We start from the raw sequence: 18252 nt of genomic DNA, 5'->3' as shown, positions 1-18252 counted from the left end.
AGCAGCTGGCTGACAGGAAGTGGTAGGGAGGAGCCAGGTGAGAAAGGGTTTATCAGGCGGGGCGAGGAGACGCACAGGGGCTTTTTAGAGGATGGGAGCAAGGACAGGAGGTGAGCTACTTGCTATTCAGCCTCTGGAGAGCAGAATTCCACCTGAACCTTTGAATCCTGACTTCTTTAGCGGGACAGAGGTTTAGTTAAGTTAAAGAGTCAGAGCCTGAGGGAACAGAACTCCCTGGGCCAAGGCTCTGCAGCCTGCCTGCTGGTACTGGCAGGGCTGCAGTTGCTGCCGACAGCTGTGGCTTAAAAGGCAGCAGCAAAGAAGGGGACAGCAGACCTCGGGAGAGGGGTCTGATCCCACACTTAGGAAGTCAAGAAAGCAGTTGCTCGCAGTTGGATCTGGCATCAATGGGCACGCGGCAGACAGCCTGCTGGTCTCACCAGACTGCTTTCCACCCTGAGTCTTCCACCCCTCCGTCATCACACCTTTCACACACACAACGCTCTTTCTGGAGACCAAGGACGTGGAGGGCTTGTCCTGGTGGCAGAGCCAGGGCGGCCTCTCCACCCTCACCCCCCACCCCCCACCCGCAGAGCTGCGCTGGGCTCCGTCTCTTACAGGCACTTCAATTCCACTCTTGCCAGCCAGCAGCCACTCCCAGCAGGCCAGTGCGGTCTCCATGCCATGCTCATTGAACATCCGGAGGGGACCCCAACACAGATGATGGAGGAGCTGCGGGTCACAATCTGGAACCAAACACAAATTAGTCAAAGGCTCCTGATTCTGGCTGGGCCTGAATATGACTTCGTTAGGCTGACATGAGAGCCGGCATTAGCCGGGCCAACAGGACCTTTTATTTACTGCTGGCTCATGAGAGAGGAAACAGATTTCTACTAGCAGAGCTCCAGCTCTTTCTTGGACAGGATTCCAGGTTATCAAGGATTTCTAAGCAAACACTCACTTAGAAACAAACCCAGAATCCCATGGAACTTCTGTGTGTTACCTTTGCTGCTAATGATCATTGCAGTCAGCTTGAACATGGCCTGTGTGTAGTGCTGAGGATTACTGTGGTCCAAAGCTGTAATCAGATCCTGAACCATCATTTTGTTCAGGTCAGATATCTGGCCTGTGGCTCCCGAGAACCGGATCATACCGTGTACCTGTGAAGAGGTGTGTTTGTTAGCAGCCTTGCCCATAAGCAAAAAAGTGGAGACGTGCTCATCACTGCACACAGGGCTAACCTTGGCCAGCGCACAGGACATAAGCTAGATAAATAAAGTTCCTTCAGGTTCAATATGACTCAAACTACAAAGCCAGCTACACCTTTTTTTTTCTTACATAATTTTTTCCCCAGAAAGCGTTACTTTATTACTCATATACCTGGCTATATAGGAGATAGGACTCTTTACAAAAAATAAACCTATGCCCTAAAGACAAACTTCCTGCTGTCACAACATCATTCAAAAGGACCTGGACTAAGCTCTCTCAGCAATTCTCAGCATGTGACCAGCACATGCTGAGTATAACATAGGACTCTCTGCCAGGGCTCACTGGAGAAGAGCAGCCACTGGGTTAAGCAAGAAGCAGAGTATGGGGGGGTGTCAGGGGGGGAGGCAACTCTCAGAGACTACTCTGGTAAAGCCTGTGAGATGCCAGTCTCCACCTTCAGCATTACCCTGGGAAACCGTGGTGTGAGTGGAGGCCACCGGTGGAGCCAGCAGACATGGTTCCCGAGCCTGCTTTTGGCAAGTTATTTAATCTCAGAAACCTGTTTCTTTACCTGTAAGACTAGAATATTGGTGCATCATCTTAGCACATGTCCAGGAGAATGCATGACGCTCGGCACATGTTTGCTACCACTTAACAGAAGGCCTTGGAGTGCCTGAGTGTGTCCACATGACACCACTTTCTGCAGAGTGCTAAGTAATTGTCATCAATGACCAGAATGTGCCACTGATTTTGCTCAGACCCAGGTTCCTCAAGTCGCCTGACATAAGTAAATTCCACATCATACAGATGCCTCATTCATGTTCCACTGTGGAATAGCCAAACGGCATAAAACCAAGATGCTCGGAACAGCCTCGGACATAGGGAAGAGAGGTACCTCGCCTGCATAGCGGTTGCGCAAATTCAAGGATGCCATGAAGTTGGAGTAATCTTTCTTCACACAGGCTGGCCGTTCAGTTAGCTGAGTTGCCTACAGACAAGTATAGAGAATTACTTTAGAAGGCAAAACATCATCTTTTTCTTATATTTAACTTGGTAAACCAAAGTCCAAGTAGGAAGTCAAGCTCTAACGCAAAGACATTCAGTCTTCAGCGCTGGCAAGATAATGTGACAAAACATTCACGAGCACTCTCTAGAGACTATATGCCTCATGGAAAAACTAAAAAAACACAATTTTTTTTTTTTTTTGGTTTTTAAGACAGAGTTTCTTTGTGTAGCTCTGGCTGTCCTTGCACTTGCTCTGTAGACCAGGCTGGCCTTGAACTCAGAGATCTGCCTGCCTCTGCCTCCAGAGTGCTGGGATTAAAGGCGTGCAGCACCACCACCTGGATAACATTTGAATTTTTAAAAACGTATTTTTCCAGTTTCCATGCAAATATATATTGTATGTTGAACATCTGTCTCCTCCCTCCTCTCCTGCTGCTCTCCCTCCCATGAGTCCCTTGGCTCCCCTAGACAGCTCTACTTCCATGTGGTATCACACACACAGTTTCACGTGTTTATATCTTATCCTGGTGTTTGTCTTTCTGATGCTACTCCATCTTGTCGGTGTGACCATTTCCTGTGGCATCCAAACTCCTGTCAATGCTATGGCTTCACTTGACTGAGCTACGGAATGGCGCAGCCGCTGAAGTGTCTGCCACGCAAGCACCAGGCCTCAGGATTCTGAGCTCATATAGAAGGCTGTGTGTTTGTGGCCTGTGGTCCCAGTGCTGGGCAGGCGAGGACAGAAGCATCCTTGGGCTTGTTGGCTGCGTGCCAGCTGAGCTTGAGGTTAAGTGACAGACCCGGTCTTGAAAAGTGAGGTGGGGCTGAAGGAATGGTTCGGCACGCAAGAGCTAGCTGCTCTTTCGAAGGACCGGGATTCAATTCCAAGCACCAAAAAGATGGCTCACAACTGTCTGTAACTCTAGTTACAGGGTATCTGATGCCCTCTTCTGGCCTCTGCAGACACTGCACATATGTGGTGCACAGATACACATGTAGGTAAAACACTCAAACACATAAAATAATAAATAATCCTTTAAAAATTATTTTTCAAGACAAGGTTTCTCTGTGCAGTCTTGGCTGCTCTGGAACTCACTCTATAGACCAGGCTGGCCTCGAACTCACAGAGATCTGCCTGCCTCTGCCTCCAGAGTGCTGGGATTAAAGGTGTGCGCTACCACCAGCCAGCACATAAATAAGGTGAAGAGTGAATAAGTGAGACAACCTATGTTGGCCTCTCCACATATGTGTATGATGAGAGATGTCACTGAGAATGTGGAGTTGGGGACTACAGTCTGCTTTCACAAGACAGGCACCTTAGTTAGGATCTCAAGCACAACCAACACACACAGATCGGAAGCATCTTTTTCTATTTATCTGGAGTCCACTCAGCTGGACGTGGTGGTGCTCGCCTTTAATCCCAGAACATGAGAGCCAGAGACAGGTGGGATCTCTTTGAGGCCAGCCTGGTCTACAGAGGGAGTTCCTAACCAGCTTCATGAGACATTCTACAAAACAAAGCCGCCACCACCACCACCACCAACAACAACAACAAAATCCCAAGAGTCTTCTTACTTGTAACCTATAACTTTCTGAGAACAAAGATGAAACTCTTTCCAGCAAAACAGATCCATTGCAAGCTGGCTGGCTAGTGCCTAGAAAAGAGCACTCAGCTTGTTAAGTCCTGCCCTCTGCCCACATGTGTTCTCCAAGTGCCACGTGGAGAGCCCAAGATAGATAGACTCTTGGGGACATGAGGAGGGGAAGAAGCCCTTACCCTGGGAACTGGATGAAGTCAACAGAGCAAGGATTCCAGTGTGGTGTGTAAACAACCGCTTGAGGCTCTTCTTTCCTAGCCGTGAACCTGTAACTTCCCAAGATTCCCACCAGAGACCACCAGCCCTAGAAGCTCCTGGTTGACTTTACCACCATGATCCCACTCAAGGCGTCTCTGGAGCCATCTCACCCGCCCCACTTATCCAGAGAGAGAAAAGGAGAAAAGGAATCTTGAGATACTGTAAGCAGTGAGGGAGTCACCAGGATGCTCATGCCTGTGGAGTCTGTGGTGCCTGTGCCCACACCTGGATGTGCCTTGCTTTCTTCCGAGAGCTGCTCTTCGTCCATTTTTTAATACCCAGAGCTACACAGTGAGACCCTCCTTTCTTCCTGGGGATGAAGACCTTGCCTTCCGTGGGCGCGTTACCTCTGTACCTCCACATAGCACATTCCACAGCCCATGCAGAGGGCTGAGCATCAGCAGCACATCTGTCAATAGTCTGGGTGCAGAGTGACTAAGTGTCGGGGAGGGTTAGAGTGAAACAGCCACAGTGCTGCAAGGCCATCATCACCAGGTACAGTTATCTGTCTGGTCCTGATTTAACTCTGAAACTACGGCTTTTGAATCTAAATTAATCTTAAAAAAAAAATAAATAAACCAGCCAGGCGGTAGTGGAGCACGCCTTTAATCCCAGCACTTGGGAGGCAGAGGCAGGCGGATCTCTGTGAGTTCGAGGCCAGCCTGGTCTACAAAGTGAGTTCCAGGAAAGGTGCAAAACTACACAGAAAAACCCTGTCTCAAAAAACAAAAAACAAAAACCAAAAAACAAAAAAAACCAAAAAACAAAAAAAAACCCAAAAACCAAAAATCAAAGTGAAGCTAGGGCACGTGTGTGTATTTGAACACCTGCAGGAAACGGAGGAAGTCCAGCGAATGGTCCAGATAAACAGTTCTCAACCTGTGAGTCACGGCCCCTCTAGGGGCCAACACATATCAGATATCCTGTGCATCAGATATTTACATTATGATACATAATAGTAGCAGAAAGATAATTTTGTAGTTGGGGTCACCACAACATGAGAAAGTGTTTTAAAAGGTTGCAGCCTTAGGAAGGCTGAGAACCACTGCTCCAGACAAATATGACTATGATGTAATGCTGTGCGTGTCTTAGAGGCCAGTTTCTCTCTCTTTCTGGACACTAGAAAGTCAGATTTCATCAATTGAATCAAGTTTTACCTTCAAAATAATATATATTTCGGGGCTGGAGAGATGGCTCAGAGGTTAAGAGCACTGACTGCTCTTCCAGAGGTCCTGAGTTCAATTCCCAGCAACCACATGGTGCCTCACAACCATCTGTAATGAGATCTGGCGCCCTCTTCTGTGTACATAATAAATAAAATATATATATATATATATATATATATATATATTTCAAGCTAGGTGGTGGTGATGCACGCCTTTTTAAATTTATTTATTTATTTGAATTTTTCGAGAAAGGCTTTCTTTGTATAGTTTTGGTGACTGTCCTGGATCTCACTCTGTAGCCCAGGCTGGCCTCGAACTCACTGAGATACACCTGGCTCTGCCTCTCGAGTGCTGGAATTAAAAGAGTGCGCCACCACCACCCATGATACACGCCTTTAATCCCAGCACTTGGGAGACAGAGGCAGGCTGATCTCGGTGAGTTTGAGGCCAGCCTGGTCTACAGAGGGAGTTCCAGGACAGCTAGGGCTACACAGAGAAACCCTGTCTCAACTTCCCTCCTCCTCCACCCCCAGCTCCAAATATATATATATATTTTAAAACTTAATCATGATAGGGAAATGTCTGTATGGACGGCTCCCCCTTTTGGACCCTCATTAAACTCCCATCATCAATAGATATCCTATGTACCCCACAAATGTGTGGGTATGAGTGCCGGGGATCTTTCATGAAAGTCTATATATAGGCTGAGTCCTTCACCCTATGATATTGCTCTCCCAATTCACAGGATGTTTGCACATACTCCAAGAGTCGTGTTCTGCTTGTTGTAGCCGGCAAAGTGAAGGATGCTCTCCGTGGCCATGGCCAAGCCTGTGTGCTGGGACAGTCCTGACACCCAGTTCTGATGTTTGCTCAGATACTCCTGAAATGGAGAAAACAAGTTACTTCACTTAACAGAAAGTAAAACTCTAAAGTATAAAGCGGCGGGTCAGACTCCAGGCTTCAGTGCCGATCCTGCCCTGCCCTGCTGGCTGAGGGACCTGGCGTCGGTAAGTCCAGCCCTTTTCTGACTAAGGATGAGGCCCTGATCTCTGAGTGGCTGTCACACGGTTGGCAGGGTATGTCATTATCTACATGAAATCTGCCAGCTGCTAGAGGAGAAGCTGCATGGCCTCCACTGCTGTGAACATGCGGACCGCATGGAGGCCACGTGCAGCTCTCGGTTCTGCTACTGTAGTACGCCGCTCCTGAGCAATGAGTGTAGCAGACACTGGGATCCCAGAACAAGTATGTGAGCATGTCTGCTGGTGAGCAGGAGGGCACTGGGCAAAGAGATCCAAGGCAGAGCAAGAGCTAAAAGGAAGGTTTTCACTCTTGGGACAGCATGGCCTCGTAACTACAGGGGCAGGAACAGAAGCATGCATATTAACACACACAATACTGTCAATTGTGGTAGGGATTTCTGTAGCTGGGGAAATCCATCTGGACCAGACTCTATGGTGATGGGGACTGAGTAATGGTTACATTTAAAGACAAAATCAGGTTTGCCACTAAGACTGGACCACTGTGGCGGACACTGAGGGAAGACTTGAGAGGCTGAGGCTGGGGATGGGAGGGGCAGGCAGTGAAGCTGGCCAATGAGCATTGCATGAAGTCAGGGGCTCGGAAGGGATGGAAGAGACTGGGTGGCACTGCTGCTGGCTTGTGGCACTGTCCCTGCCCCCATATCGCCCCAACTCACCTTCCAAGTAGCCACAAGCCCTCCCACAGCACTAACACCTTACCTAGTGTAGTGGTCAGACCCAAGCCCACTAACTTGACAAGCATACTCAGCCCACAAGCTGCGCCCAACAGAAAGATCCCTGAGCACCAACTACTCTCAGGCTTTACACTGACGTTCTTGGTCTCTGTCTATCCACACTAGTGTTGTTTACACTCTGACTGTGTTTTGATATTTGGAGAAAGGTACCTGTAGGTGGGACTTGGTGACCGTGGGTGCCCACTTCATGGCTTCCTGCAGGATCATCCCACAGCGTGCGGCAAAGTCCTTCACGATGCTCTACAAGTGGAACAACCGAAGTCAGCCTATCTAGGTTGTTGTGACTGTCACGGGCTGAACTGAGGAAATCTCAGAAGGAGGCCGCACTTGGAGACAGGCTTTGAGAGGCGATCACATTAAAAGGCCTAATGCAGCTGGTGTACTTACACACCGAAGAAATGTGGAGATATGAGGGGTACGCCCTCAGAGGGAGGGCCAAGGACAGTGACCTCAGAAGACTCCCCTGTTAACACTTCATTCTTAGACTTTTTATCCTCGTAACTGTGAGGAAATAAATCTCTTTCTTTAAGCCACACAGTATATGGCAATGGATACGGATGCTCTAGCAGAGAGCTTGCACTAACACCAGAGCTCCAGGAACAGGAATTGTGACCAGACTATGGACCATAGTTCTTGCATAAGGCCGTGTGGCAGAACCTACAACATCAACAGTGTATCTTAGGGCCACTCTGCAACATGTCCCAACTCAGTGACTAAAGGGAAAGACATGTTCCAGGTGGAAAAAAATCTCCACAGGTGCTATTTCACTATGTCTGGGTTCTCACTACAGACAGCTCGTCCAGCCGGGGAGGCCCAAGTCAGGGCAGGAACCTGCTGGGCTGGAGGAGTGCTGAGTCTGGCCCCTGTTCAGTCCTCTGCAGCAGGGGCTCCAAGTCGGACTCAGTGGGGAGAGGAGCATCTTCCGGGACAGCTTCCTCGTCTGGGGCTATTTATTCTACCCATTTGCCAAGGGCAAGGCAAAGCTGGAGTCGGACATTCAGTTCTACAGTGAAAGAGTTGGCATGCCTCAGAGGGCTGAGCTCGGAAAGCCATGCTTGCTCAACGCATTTCTGAGGGCTAGCAGCTGACTCGCAGCTGGAAATGCCTTTGGCAGCTAAGGCAGGAATGAATGTTACAGAGTCTGGATGGCCAAGAGGAAGCACAGGCCTGGAACACAGACAGGCTTGGGAATTCAGGTGCCCTTCCTGCAGTGGACAGCGCCAAAACCCATCATACCACTAAATGCTGGGGACTTGGGGACCTAAGGTATGTTGAGCACCTGTCTTGACATTCCCAGGGAACCCCTCGTTCTAGAGGACGAGGCGGGACTTACCTCTCGGGCTTCATATGTGTCAGGAACTGTGATCCGATATGGGGCATCAGGAATGTCGTAGTAAGGTTGGTCCTTGTGAATATCCTGGAAACACACAGACCCCTAAGCCACGGAGGCTGCGTCTGCCTAGTATGGGGCATAGGCAACAGTGTGTTTACTACCCCTGCCCATCACATGCCCCACATGGACTCAAAATCTGCTGCAGCCTAGCGGGAGACATTAGGGAAGAGTGTGGGCACCCACTCCATTTCCCACGGTAGCCTAGGTGAGGCTCGGGTATTACGGGAGGAACACGTCAGTACGACATGTCGTGGACGGACAGCTCGTGTGTCCGGCAGCTCCAGGTCACTGGGACACTCACGGCACTCAGTGACAGTGACAAGGTCTGCAGGATGTCCAGCATGGTCTTCAGCACAGTCCCGCTCCAGAGCAGGTGTGGAAACCTACAACAGGAGGAGGCTCTCAGGGCTAAGGAAATGAACTTTCTAGGAAGGTACACTGTCCACCTCCGTGCCTCCCCTGCACCAACAGGAGTCCACTGAGACACGGCACCTATCTGCCTCGGGTTTTTCACAGTGACGACGTGTATGGAGACTGGTCAGAAATGTTCTCAGGCCCAGTCCGTTCTACTCCTGAGGCCAAATACAGGCTACACGTCCTCCTTTCCAAAGCAGTTCTAGTTTTTGATGCTAGCTGCCCAGTATTTCTCACATTATGGCACCAACAGAAAACAAGAACACTGGGATGAAGTAAAGCAGTTGCCTGGTCCTAAAAGGAATAGGTCACGGGTTGATGGCCCTAGGATTGGAAGGGCTCTACCTGTGTGCAGTGCTCATCTTACATGTGGCTCACTGTTCAAGAGGCCTGACTGAGATGCATGCTATACGTGTAAGGCTTGTTCTCATAGTCCCTGGCTGCCTCTTGCCCTATCCTCAGATTCTGCAACTGATTAGACCAGGCACATAGCCCCTGTGACAGGCTCTGGAAGCCCTGGGCATTCTTGGGAAGCTGAAGGCAGGCTGTGTGTGTGTGTGTGTGTGTGTGTGTGTGTGTGTGTGTGTGTGTCCCAGCTTACCGTGTAAAGGTCTCAGTACACTGTCATGTTCTAAACCTGTGTTGTCTCTCAGCATGAGCAGTAGGGAAATGCTCATGTTCTGAGAAGCCCATAGGATCCTTATTCTACCTGGGACTTCTAGCTAGATCCCGGATTAGGAGATGGTAAATTCAGTCTTATCTGATTATTTTAGGTAATACCAATGGCCCAGAATGAGTATGCTTCTAGGCTAACTCACTGACATTCTTGGGGAGGCTGCATCAGCATTGAGGTTTTTTTCTGGCTTTGTTATTTTCTGGGCTGATGATGTAACGATGTTTTTCTCTGTGCTCCAAACTACTAACATTTACACAGAAAGCCTTAGAGGGAAATCAGACTCACTTATCCACCAGACCAGACAGGTATTTATCAGCCACTCTCCTTATCCTCTTGTGAATGTGGTTGAAGTTCACCAGTAGAAACTGGGCATGGCGCTCCAGCTCCTCTTCGTTCTCCTTGGTCTTAGCCTAGACAGAGAAGACAGGTACTGTAGGCTTTCCCGTGTGCCTCAGCAGGCATGCATAGCACTCTGGTGAGGCTTACCTTATCTGCCATCATGTTCAGGAAGGCATCAAACACTTTGTCAGCAACAGCAATGACACACTGCATCATCCCTGAAATGAGACGGTGGTTCCCAGGGGTTAGGTATAGTCACAAAAATTACCAATAACCTCAAACTCACAGAACTGCAGAGTAGTACAGTTCTTTTGTACTTTCCTTGGCTTCCTGGGATACTAACATCTGTCATAACAAGTCTGCATTTGTCAAAACTTGGAAATGGACACTGGTTCAACATCACCACCTGAACTTCAGCATTTCCAAGGGTTTCCCAACTCATGTCCCTTTCTGTTCCTGGAGCTAATGCTGGACACCACACAGAATTTTCTCATATCTCTTGGTTTCAATCTATTCCTGGACTTCATGACCTTGGTATGTTAAGGATACAGGTAATTTATAGACGGTCCCTCAATTTAGCTATCAGATGTTTGTTCATTAGGGTAGGATTTGGGAGACTGAGAAGGAATACCAGAGGTAATATGCTTTCCTTTTCTGGGTTTCTTTTCTTTTTTAAAAATAACTTATTTATTTTATATGCACTGGTGGTCTGCCAGTGTCTATGTGAGGGTGTCAGATCTTGTAAGTTACAGACAGTTGTGAGCTGCCATGTGGGTGCTGGGAACTGAATTCATGACCTCTGGAAGAGTAGTCAGTGCTCTTAACCACTGAGCCACCTCTCCAGTCCCTCTTCTGGGTTTCTTGAGACATGGTTTGACTGGCTTGCTACTCAATGTGTAGCCCAGGCTAGACTTGAACCCAGGGCAATAAATACTCTTACCTCAGACTTCCCGGGGCTGGGATTATAGGTGTGTGCCACCGTGCCTGGCTGTCTGTTTTTCTTATCTCATCCTATCAGGGGGCTGTGGTATCTCTTATCATTTCTGAAGTGAATTGTCATCACATGATCTGAGTGACTTCTTCCCCCTTTCTACATTTATAAAACTTACACTCTGACCTGAGGAACTAAGTGATACTCTGGAAGAGGAGTGGTGAGCTAGTTAGTCTGTCCCCACAGATAACACATCTTTGGGGGAGAAACTTGCAATTATGTAGCTATCTAATTTCTCTTTCAAGTTTTGCCATCTTCAACGATTCCTCCTGTAGTAAGTACCGTGGCTGCCCATGAGGATTTTCTCCATCTCCATTTCTTCTACTTTCAGTAATGGAGTTCTTTAAGAAAGAGTTGCATCTCTTTCCCTATTTTGTATTTATTCAATAATTAGTATGGACTCATATCTTTATATATATATATATATTTAAGGGGCTGGAGAGATGGCTTAGAGGTTAAGGGCACTGGCTGCCCTTTCAGAGGACCCAGGTTCAATTCCCAGCACCCACAGGCAGCTCACAACTGTCTGTAACTCCAGTTTCAGGGGATCTGACATCTCCACACCAAAGCACATGAATTAAATAAATTATTTAAAATATATTTAAATATATATTAATATATATATATGAAATGCAAGCTGAGGATGGTATCTCTGTGGTAGAATATTTGCCTAGTATGTGTGAGGCTTTGGGTTTGATCCTCAGCACCATCAAAAAAAGTCAAAATGTGAAATGCTCCAAAACTGGAAACTTAAAATTGTTTTTGTAAAAATGATTTACTTATGGGCATGTCTCTGTGTCTATGGCACGTGTCTGCACAGGTCCCTGGAGTGCAGATACACAGATGTGCTGATGTGGGCGCGGGCTCTGAACTCCAGCTCTTTAAGGAGCAGCAGGCTCTCCTAACTGCTGACCGTCACTCTAGCCCCCAACTGAAAGCCTTTCAAGGGCTGCCCTGATGTTCCAGGACTTTGGGGAATTAGAGCCGTCATGGCAGACCCTCCTTAGGCAGGGTCACAAGCTGAAACTCAGCCTGTGTGACATGGCAGTTCACTGCCATCCATAATTTCAGTCCCAGGGGATCTGACACCTTCACACAAGCATAATGCAGGCAAAACACCAATGCATGGAAAATAAAAATAAATAAATAATTATTTAAAAAAAAGAAGAAGGCCAGGCGGTGGTGGTGCACGCCTTTGATCCCAGCCCTTGGGAGGCAGAGGCAGGTGGATCTCTGTGAGTTCCAGGATAGCCAGGGCTACACAGAAAAACCCTGTCTTGAAAACCAAAAATAAATAATTAGAGTTAAAAAAAAAAAAACAAAAAACTTCCTCTTCCCACTGCGTAGGTCCAGTGACGGAGCTCATGCGGTCAGACTGGAAGCAAGTGCTTTGAACCTGCCGAGTCATTTTTTTTCCTTCTCTATTTTTTGGTTTTTTGAGATAGGGTTTCTCTGTGTTGCCCCTGACAGGCTGGCCTTGAACTCAGAGATCTGCCTGTCTCTCTCTGCCTGAGTGCTGGGATTAGAGGCGTGTGCCGCCATCACCCAGCTACTGAGCCATCTTGATGGTCCTACCTTGCAGTATTTTTTAATGTTATATATTTATGAAGATGTTTCCAATAGAGAATGTAACTTCATAAAACTGTTTTCTCTATGTGAATAGAAAATATGAAATATTCTTTCTTTTTCCTACTCAATTTATCATGAGAGTACCATAATAATAAGCTTACCAGATTTGTCTTTCTGAATAGCTTTATCCTCAAAGTAGCAGAACATTACCTGGAAGCGATCAGGATCTGTAGACCGCAGCACCCTAACGAGAAGAACAGCTGTGAACACAGTTCAGAACCTGACCCTCCCAGCAGAGACCTCGCACTATCCTGGTTTGGCTCAAAAGACAGCACCTCTGTCTTGTACCGGAGCACGACTCCTGAACTTTCTGCAGGGTGACCTGTACCATCTAGTATCACATCTCTATCTTTTTCAATCCAGCAGTTACACCACTAGGGACATATCTTGAGGTCACAAGAACCAAGACCCTTAATAAACGCTGCATTACCCCAGACAGAGCTAATCTGAACTCCTCATCACCAGGAGGTGGGGGAAGTAAACTGAAACACACCTACTTAAGGACACATCATCACTGCCAAAAGCAGAGGCAGCTTCACACACACCGTGGCCGAAACATGCCCACAATCTACTGTTAAGTGAGAAGAATAACATGTATGGAACAGGGGCTGTACAACCCCACCGACAGGTTTCTTAAAGGCTGTTTGTGTACGTGTGTGTTGTGTACACGTGTGTGTGTGTGTGTGTGTGTGTGTGTGTGTGTGTGTGTGTGTACACGTGTGTCTGTGCAGGGGACACTGAGGGGAGTGAGCAAGTTAACACGGGCATCTCTGAACAGCAGGAATGAGGGAATTGGGGCTAAGAAAGTAAGACCTGAATTCTTTTTCTAAAAGACTGGGTCTCACTATGTAGCCCTGGCTTGTCCAGAAATTACTATGGCTGGCCTCAAACTTATAGAAATCCAACTATTTCTGCCGCCTAAGTGCTGGGATTAGTCATGTGCCACCATGCCCAACCTGAGACCTGCATTCTCTTTTTCTTTACCTTTGGTACATTCTGCCATTTTGGGGTTGACTTGTTTTTTTTTTTTCTTTTTAAAAACGTTTCATTTACATTTATATGCATCTGTATGCCATGTGTGTGTGGGTGCCTGCAAGGCCAGAAGAGGGCTTTGGGTCACCTGAGCTACAGGCGATTGTAAGCTACCTGACGTGGGTGCTGGGACTTGAACCCGGGTCCTCTGGAAAAGCAGTCAGTGCTCTCAACAGCAGAGCCATCTCTCCGGCTCTTTTTCATTTTTTTGAGACAGGGTCTCCAAAGTAGCGCAGGCTAGTCTAAATTCATACCAACCCTCTGCCTTGGCTCCACAAGTACTGGGATCTTACTTTTGTGATAAAGAAACCCGTCTGGGCCAGCCAGATGGTTCAGTGGGTAAAGGGACCCGCTTCGTCGTCTGCCAACCTGGTGTGGCCCCTGGTCTGATGGTAGAAGAAGAGCACTGCTTTGTACGACACTTTGGGTTTTTGTTTTTCTGTTTTTTTGAGACAGGGTTTTTTTTCTCTGTGTACTTTGTGCCTTTCCTGGAACTCACTTTGTAGCCCAGGCTGGCCTCGAACTCACAGAGATCCGCCTGGCTCTGCCTCCAGAGTGCTGGGATTAAAGGCGTGTGTCACTGCCCACCTCTTTCTTTTTTTTTAAAGGCCAAGATGTCTCACACGCGTGTGACGAGAACTCTGCTACTGAGCGACATCCTCAGCTCTGGCTTGTTTTTCTGGAAGAAGGGAGGAGCTACAGGCACACACTACAGGAGGTGGTGATGGGTAGTGAGCTGATCGTTGTCTTTGCACTAACCATTTTATTTTATTCTTTAGATCTATCGGTGTGTGTGGAGGTGAGGACAGCTTTCAGGGACTGGTTTTCTCTTCCCCCTCATGCAGTCCAGACTGAGCTCACAGTACCACGCTCCTTTTGTCCACGGAGCCATCTTGCCAGTCTTGTTGGTTTTTATTCTTATTTCCTATTTATTTATTTTTGAGACAGGGGTTCTCTATTACATAGCTCTAGCTGTCCTGGAACTCACAAAGATCCACCTGTTTCTCGAGTGCTGGGGTTAAAGGCATTCGCCTTTCCCAGCAGCTGTCTGTTTTTTAAATGCTTTAGGTCTTGAAAGGAGTTGAAAAAGCCCCATGTCTATCAAGACACAAAAGTTAAAAATGTGCTTCAGTGTGTGTGAGGTGAAGGCTCATGTACCTCATGTATTCCAGCCGATACACAGACAAGAGATAGGTAGACATGGCAAAGTCCAACTTGTTGATGAGGGCAGAGACCTCAGGCGGGGGGTCCAGCAAGTTGATGATGGTGCTCCGGAGCTCACTCAGCTCAGCCTGGAGGGAAGGAAACACTCGGAGGCTCATGAGGGCGCCCCCCCAGAAGGAAGCCCAATGGTTAGTAAGGACTGGAAGGATCTGCTCTAATCTCTTTCTGGACAGTCTAACGAGCGTGAGAAGAGAGTGCTCACGGGGGTGACTGTGTCATTTTTCATGGCTGAGTTGTACTGCAGGACCGATCGAAGAGGCTCTTTGCTGGGAAAGGTGAGCAGAGGTGACTTGGTGGCTATTTCACAGACGCCCTCATACCATTCTTCCGGCCAAAGTCCTGCAGGAGAGTGGGCGTGAGTGAGATAAGGGCAGGCGCAGACCAGGAGGCCACCTGACCGACACTCTGGAGCGAGGCCACTTTCCTAGCATGGGGTAGGTGGGGGGAGAGAGAAGAGAGAGAGAGAAGGAGGGGGAGGGGAGAGGAGAGGAGAGGAGAGGAGGCGGGAGGGAAAGAGAGAGAGGAGAGGAATATATGAGACTATGGGGTACCTAGTCGAGGAGGTCTTACATCGGCACTGACTCTGGAACCTCTGGAGTCCCGGGTCCCCTGAGACAACCATCCCCACAATGAGACACAGAGACAAGTCTGCCCCCCAGCTTTCTACGGTCACGCGGCACACTCAGTGGAGGTGTGATGCTTTGAAGTACAAGTGGGAACGAGCAGCTACATTTAGGCTCAGACTCTGGGGTGGATGAGTCTGACCGTAGCTGCTCCTACTGCGCACCCAGCCCTTCCCTGGGGAGAGACGGCTCCCACCTGAGCCCTCCACAGCGAATCCCATCAGTACAGAGTAGAGCCAGAAGTCCCGGAAAAGCTTCTGTAGCCGAGGTTTAGCTTCTTTGATGGGCGGCAACCGTCGGGTGAGCTGACCGGGAAGGAAGGGAGAAAGGTTAATTTATTTTATTTTTTTTTGTTGTTGTTTTGTTTTTCTAGACAGGGTTTCTCTGTGTAGCTTTGGAGCCTGTCTTGGAACTCACTCTGTAGCCCAGGCTGGCCTCGAACTCACAGAGATCTGCTGCCTCTGCCTCCTGAGTGCTGGGATTAAAGGCGTGCACCACCCTTCCCGGCCCGAGGAAGGTTATTTGTTAGTAAAACTCTAAGTGTAAAATCAAGCACACATTCTCCAAGAGTCCATCCCAGACTTAGCCAGTCAGATGGGTGCAAACTGAGCAGTGGCTGATGCTTCCCAATTATTTTACCCATCAGCAGGTTCCTCTCACGGGGCTAGGCACCGTGCTTGGAGCTCACTCAGGGCGAGCTGTCTGACTGGGAGGAAACAACTGCAGTGGAACAGAGTTCCTGGAAGGGTGTCGTGGGTCTTCACAGAAAGCTTGGCCAGGCGGAGAACAGAGAGCAAGCCTCAGGTGCTGTAAGAAGCCTCAGACCCCAAGGCTGGGCCTGGGAGGGCCCTCCGAGAAGGTAACACAATTGGAGTGGCAGACTGAGCAATCTTACGGACAGAGTACAAGCAGCAGCTTTCAAATCCTTTCCACACACACTCTCTCAAACGGCAATCTTGGGCAGGCTCTTGACATGCAGTAAAAGCAAACTGGTTTGAGTGCAGGCATGAGAAGTCAAACCCCGACCCCGCTGGGAAGGCAGCCTGCTGCTCTAAGGCCTGCGGCTGCAGGGCGGTTCTATGAAATGGCTCACTCTGTACAGACCACTCCACTGAGCACACTGGTCCTCACAGAACCCTTGGCGACACAGCTCCTCTACAGTGATGAGATCTGGTCCCGTATTCCTGCAGTGTGGGGCTTTGCCACCCGCACACTAGCGGCTTGCGGGCACGGGTGCTGAGCCAGGAGTAGAGCGGGAGAGATGACACCAAATGCCAGGACAGGGGCACAGGCATCCTGCAGGAGGTGGACCGGTGTAACGCTTACTGGGGAGGGGGTGGCAGTGTGCACTAAACACCAAGGGGAGTGTGATGAAGCACACCTGTAATCCCAGCACACAGGAGGTGGAGGCAGGAGGATCAGGAATTCAAACTCATCCTTGGCCACACAGTGAGCTTAAAGCCAACATGAGCTACATAAGATCTATCTTGAAAAAAGAATCTTATTTTCAGTGATCATCTGTTAGTATAGGTAGAACTCAAAATGTCAAGTAAAATATGCAAAATATACAAATGCATATTTCAATATACATTTTATATACGCTATATATTTTCAGTATACATATATTTCAAATATATTTCCATGTAAATGTATAAGTACAGAACAAAGATAGGAAAAAACCCCAGGTGCCTAACAGCAATTACTTCTGAGCAGTTGAGTAGTCAAGGACTTCTGCTCTCCTCTCTGAGACTGTATTTTCCGGAATTCTGTTGGAGACATCTCTTGGCAGGTGCAGGGAGAGAACAGGGGCCGGTCTGGAGCTTAGCAGCTGGTGTGGCAGGTGGTCTGGCCCCCCCCTTTAGAACTGCCAGGGTACTGTGGCCTGGGGAGAGTTGGCTCGGGCAGACTTTGGAGGTGGTAAGGAGACAGGGTGCAGCAGTGGACGGAGGAGCGCAGCACAGAAAGCCCAAATGCTGCAACACCAGCACCAAGGACCAGCGACAACTTTGTGCTTCCGGTCTGACCAGTGGCCAGGGTGGTGGGCTGAAGTGGCTGGGGGGGGGGGAGCCCAAAGGGGACAGCAGACTTCAAGGTGAATGTTGCTAAGATGGTCTGGTGACAGGCGGATCTCTGTGAGTTTGAGGCCAGCCTGGTCTACATAGCGAGTTCTGGACCAGCCAGAGCTAAACAGTGAGACCGTGTCTTCCAACCAACCAACCAACCAACCAACCAACCAACCAACCAACCAACCTTTAGGGGGCAGAGAAGTGCAACAGTTTTGACAGGCAAGAGAAAGCAGTCACACCTTCTGTGGTTTGGGACCCTGCTCTTCACCCTGGACCTCCCCCCCCCCCGCCCCCTCCTAAGGGCTGGGCTCCCCACCCTCTCACTGCTCCTGCCCACCAGGATGCCTAGGAAGGGAAGATGGAGGCAGCTGAGGAAAGGAAGCAGCAGGTCTTTGATACGTTCTAAGATAAAGACAAGGCACCATGGCAGGTTAGGGCAGGGCAATACTCCATTCTTCAAGAAAGATGGGGAGAAGCTGGGACATCCCAGAGAAGGGCCCCTAACACCGGACAGGCAAAGGCTACTAGGCAGAAGACCTGCTTATGCTTAAAAAGAAATCAAAATCCTAGGACAAGTGGGAGAGACAGATCAAGGAGTCTAGAGTCACGACAGACAAATGCAAAAATGGTTGGACCACTTTCAGGTGCTTCTCCCTGTTTCCCACCTCCACAGGAGAGCTGGGATTACAGATGTGTGAGCCAGTTCCAGAGGCTGAAACTGGAGGCTCAGGCTGGAGGAGACAGTGCTGTTCACTGAGACATCCTCTTCCCACTCTTTAAACTAAGGCTTTAGGGGCTGGAGAGAGTTCTGCAGTTAGGAGCACTTGCTGCTCTTCCAAAGGAGCTGGACTT

General features: G+C 48.8%; 1 protein-coding gene across 1 annotated transcript in view; it reads right to left on the bottom strand.

Annotated features, from left to right (window-relative positions):
• The window catches only part of Pi4ka (phosphatidylinositol 4-kinase alpha), a 141296-nt gene that overhangs the window by 32275 nt on the left and 90769 nt on the right, over positions 1-18252 (bottom strand). The window contains 13 exon segments of the mRNA XM_028856702.2: positions 619-746; positions 1004-1160; positions 2105-2197; positions 5997-6116; positions 7164-7253; positions 8347-8430; positions 8708-8789; positions 9782-9906; positions 9983-10053; positions 12557-12639; positions 14646-14779; positions 14914-15050; positions 15531-15639. Coding sequence (XP_028712535.1) covers positions 619-746; positions 1004-1160; positions 2105-2197; positions 5997-6116; positions 7164-7253; positions 8347-8430; positions 8708-8789; positions 9782-9906; positions 9983-10053; positions 12557-12639; positions 14646-14779; positions 14914-15050; positions 15531-15639 — 1413 coding nt within the window.

This window comes from Peromyscus leucopus, chromosome 12 (assembly GCF_004664715.2).
Source record: "Peromyscus leucopus breed LL Stock chromosome 12, UCI_PerLeu_2.1, whole genome shotgun sequence".
Classification (NCBI taxonomy): domain Eukaryota; kingdom Metazoa; phylum Chordata; class Mammalia; order Rodentia; family Cricetidae; genus Peromyscus; species Peromyscus leucopus.
The sequence above is the reverse complement of the archived record's forward strand: the minus strand, read 5'-3'. Positions and strand labels throughout refer to the sequence as shown.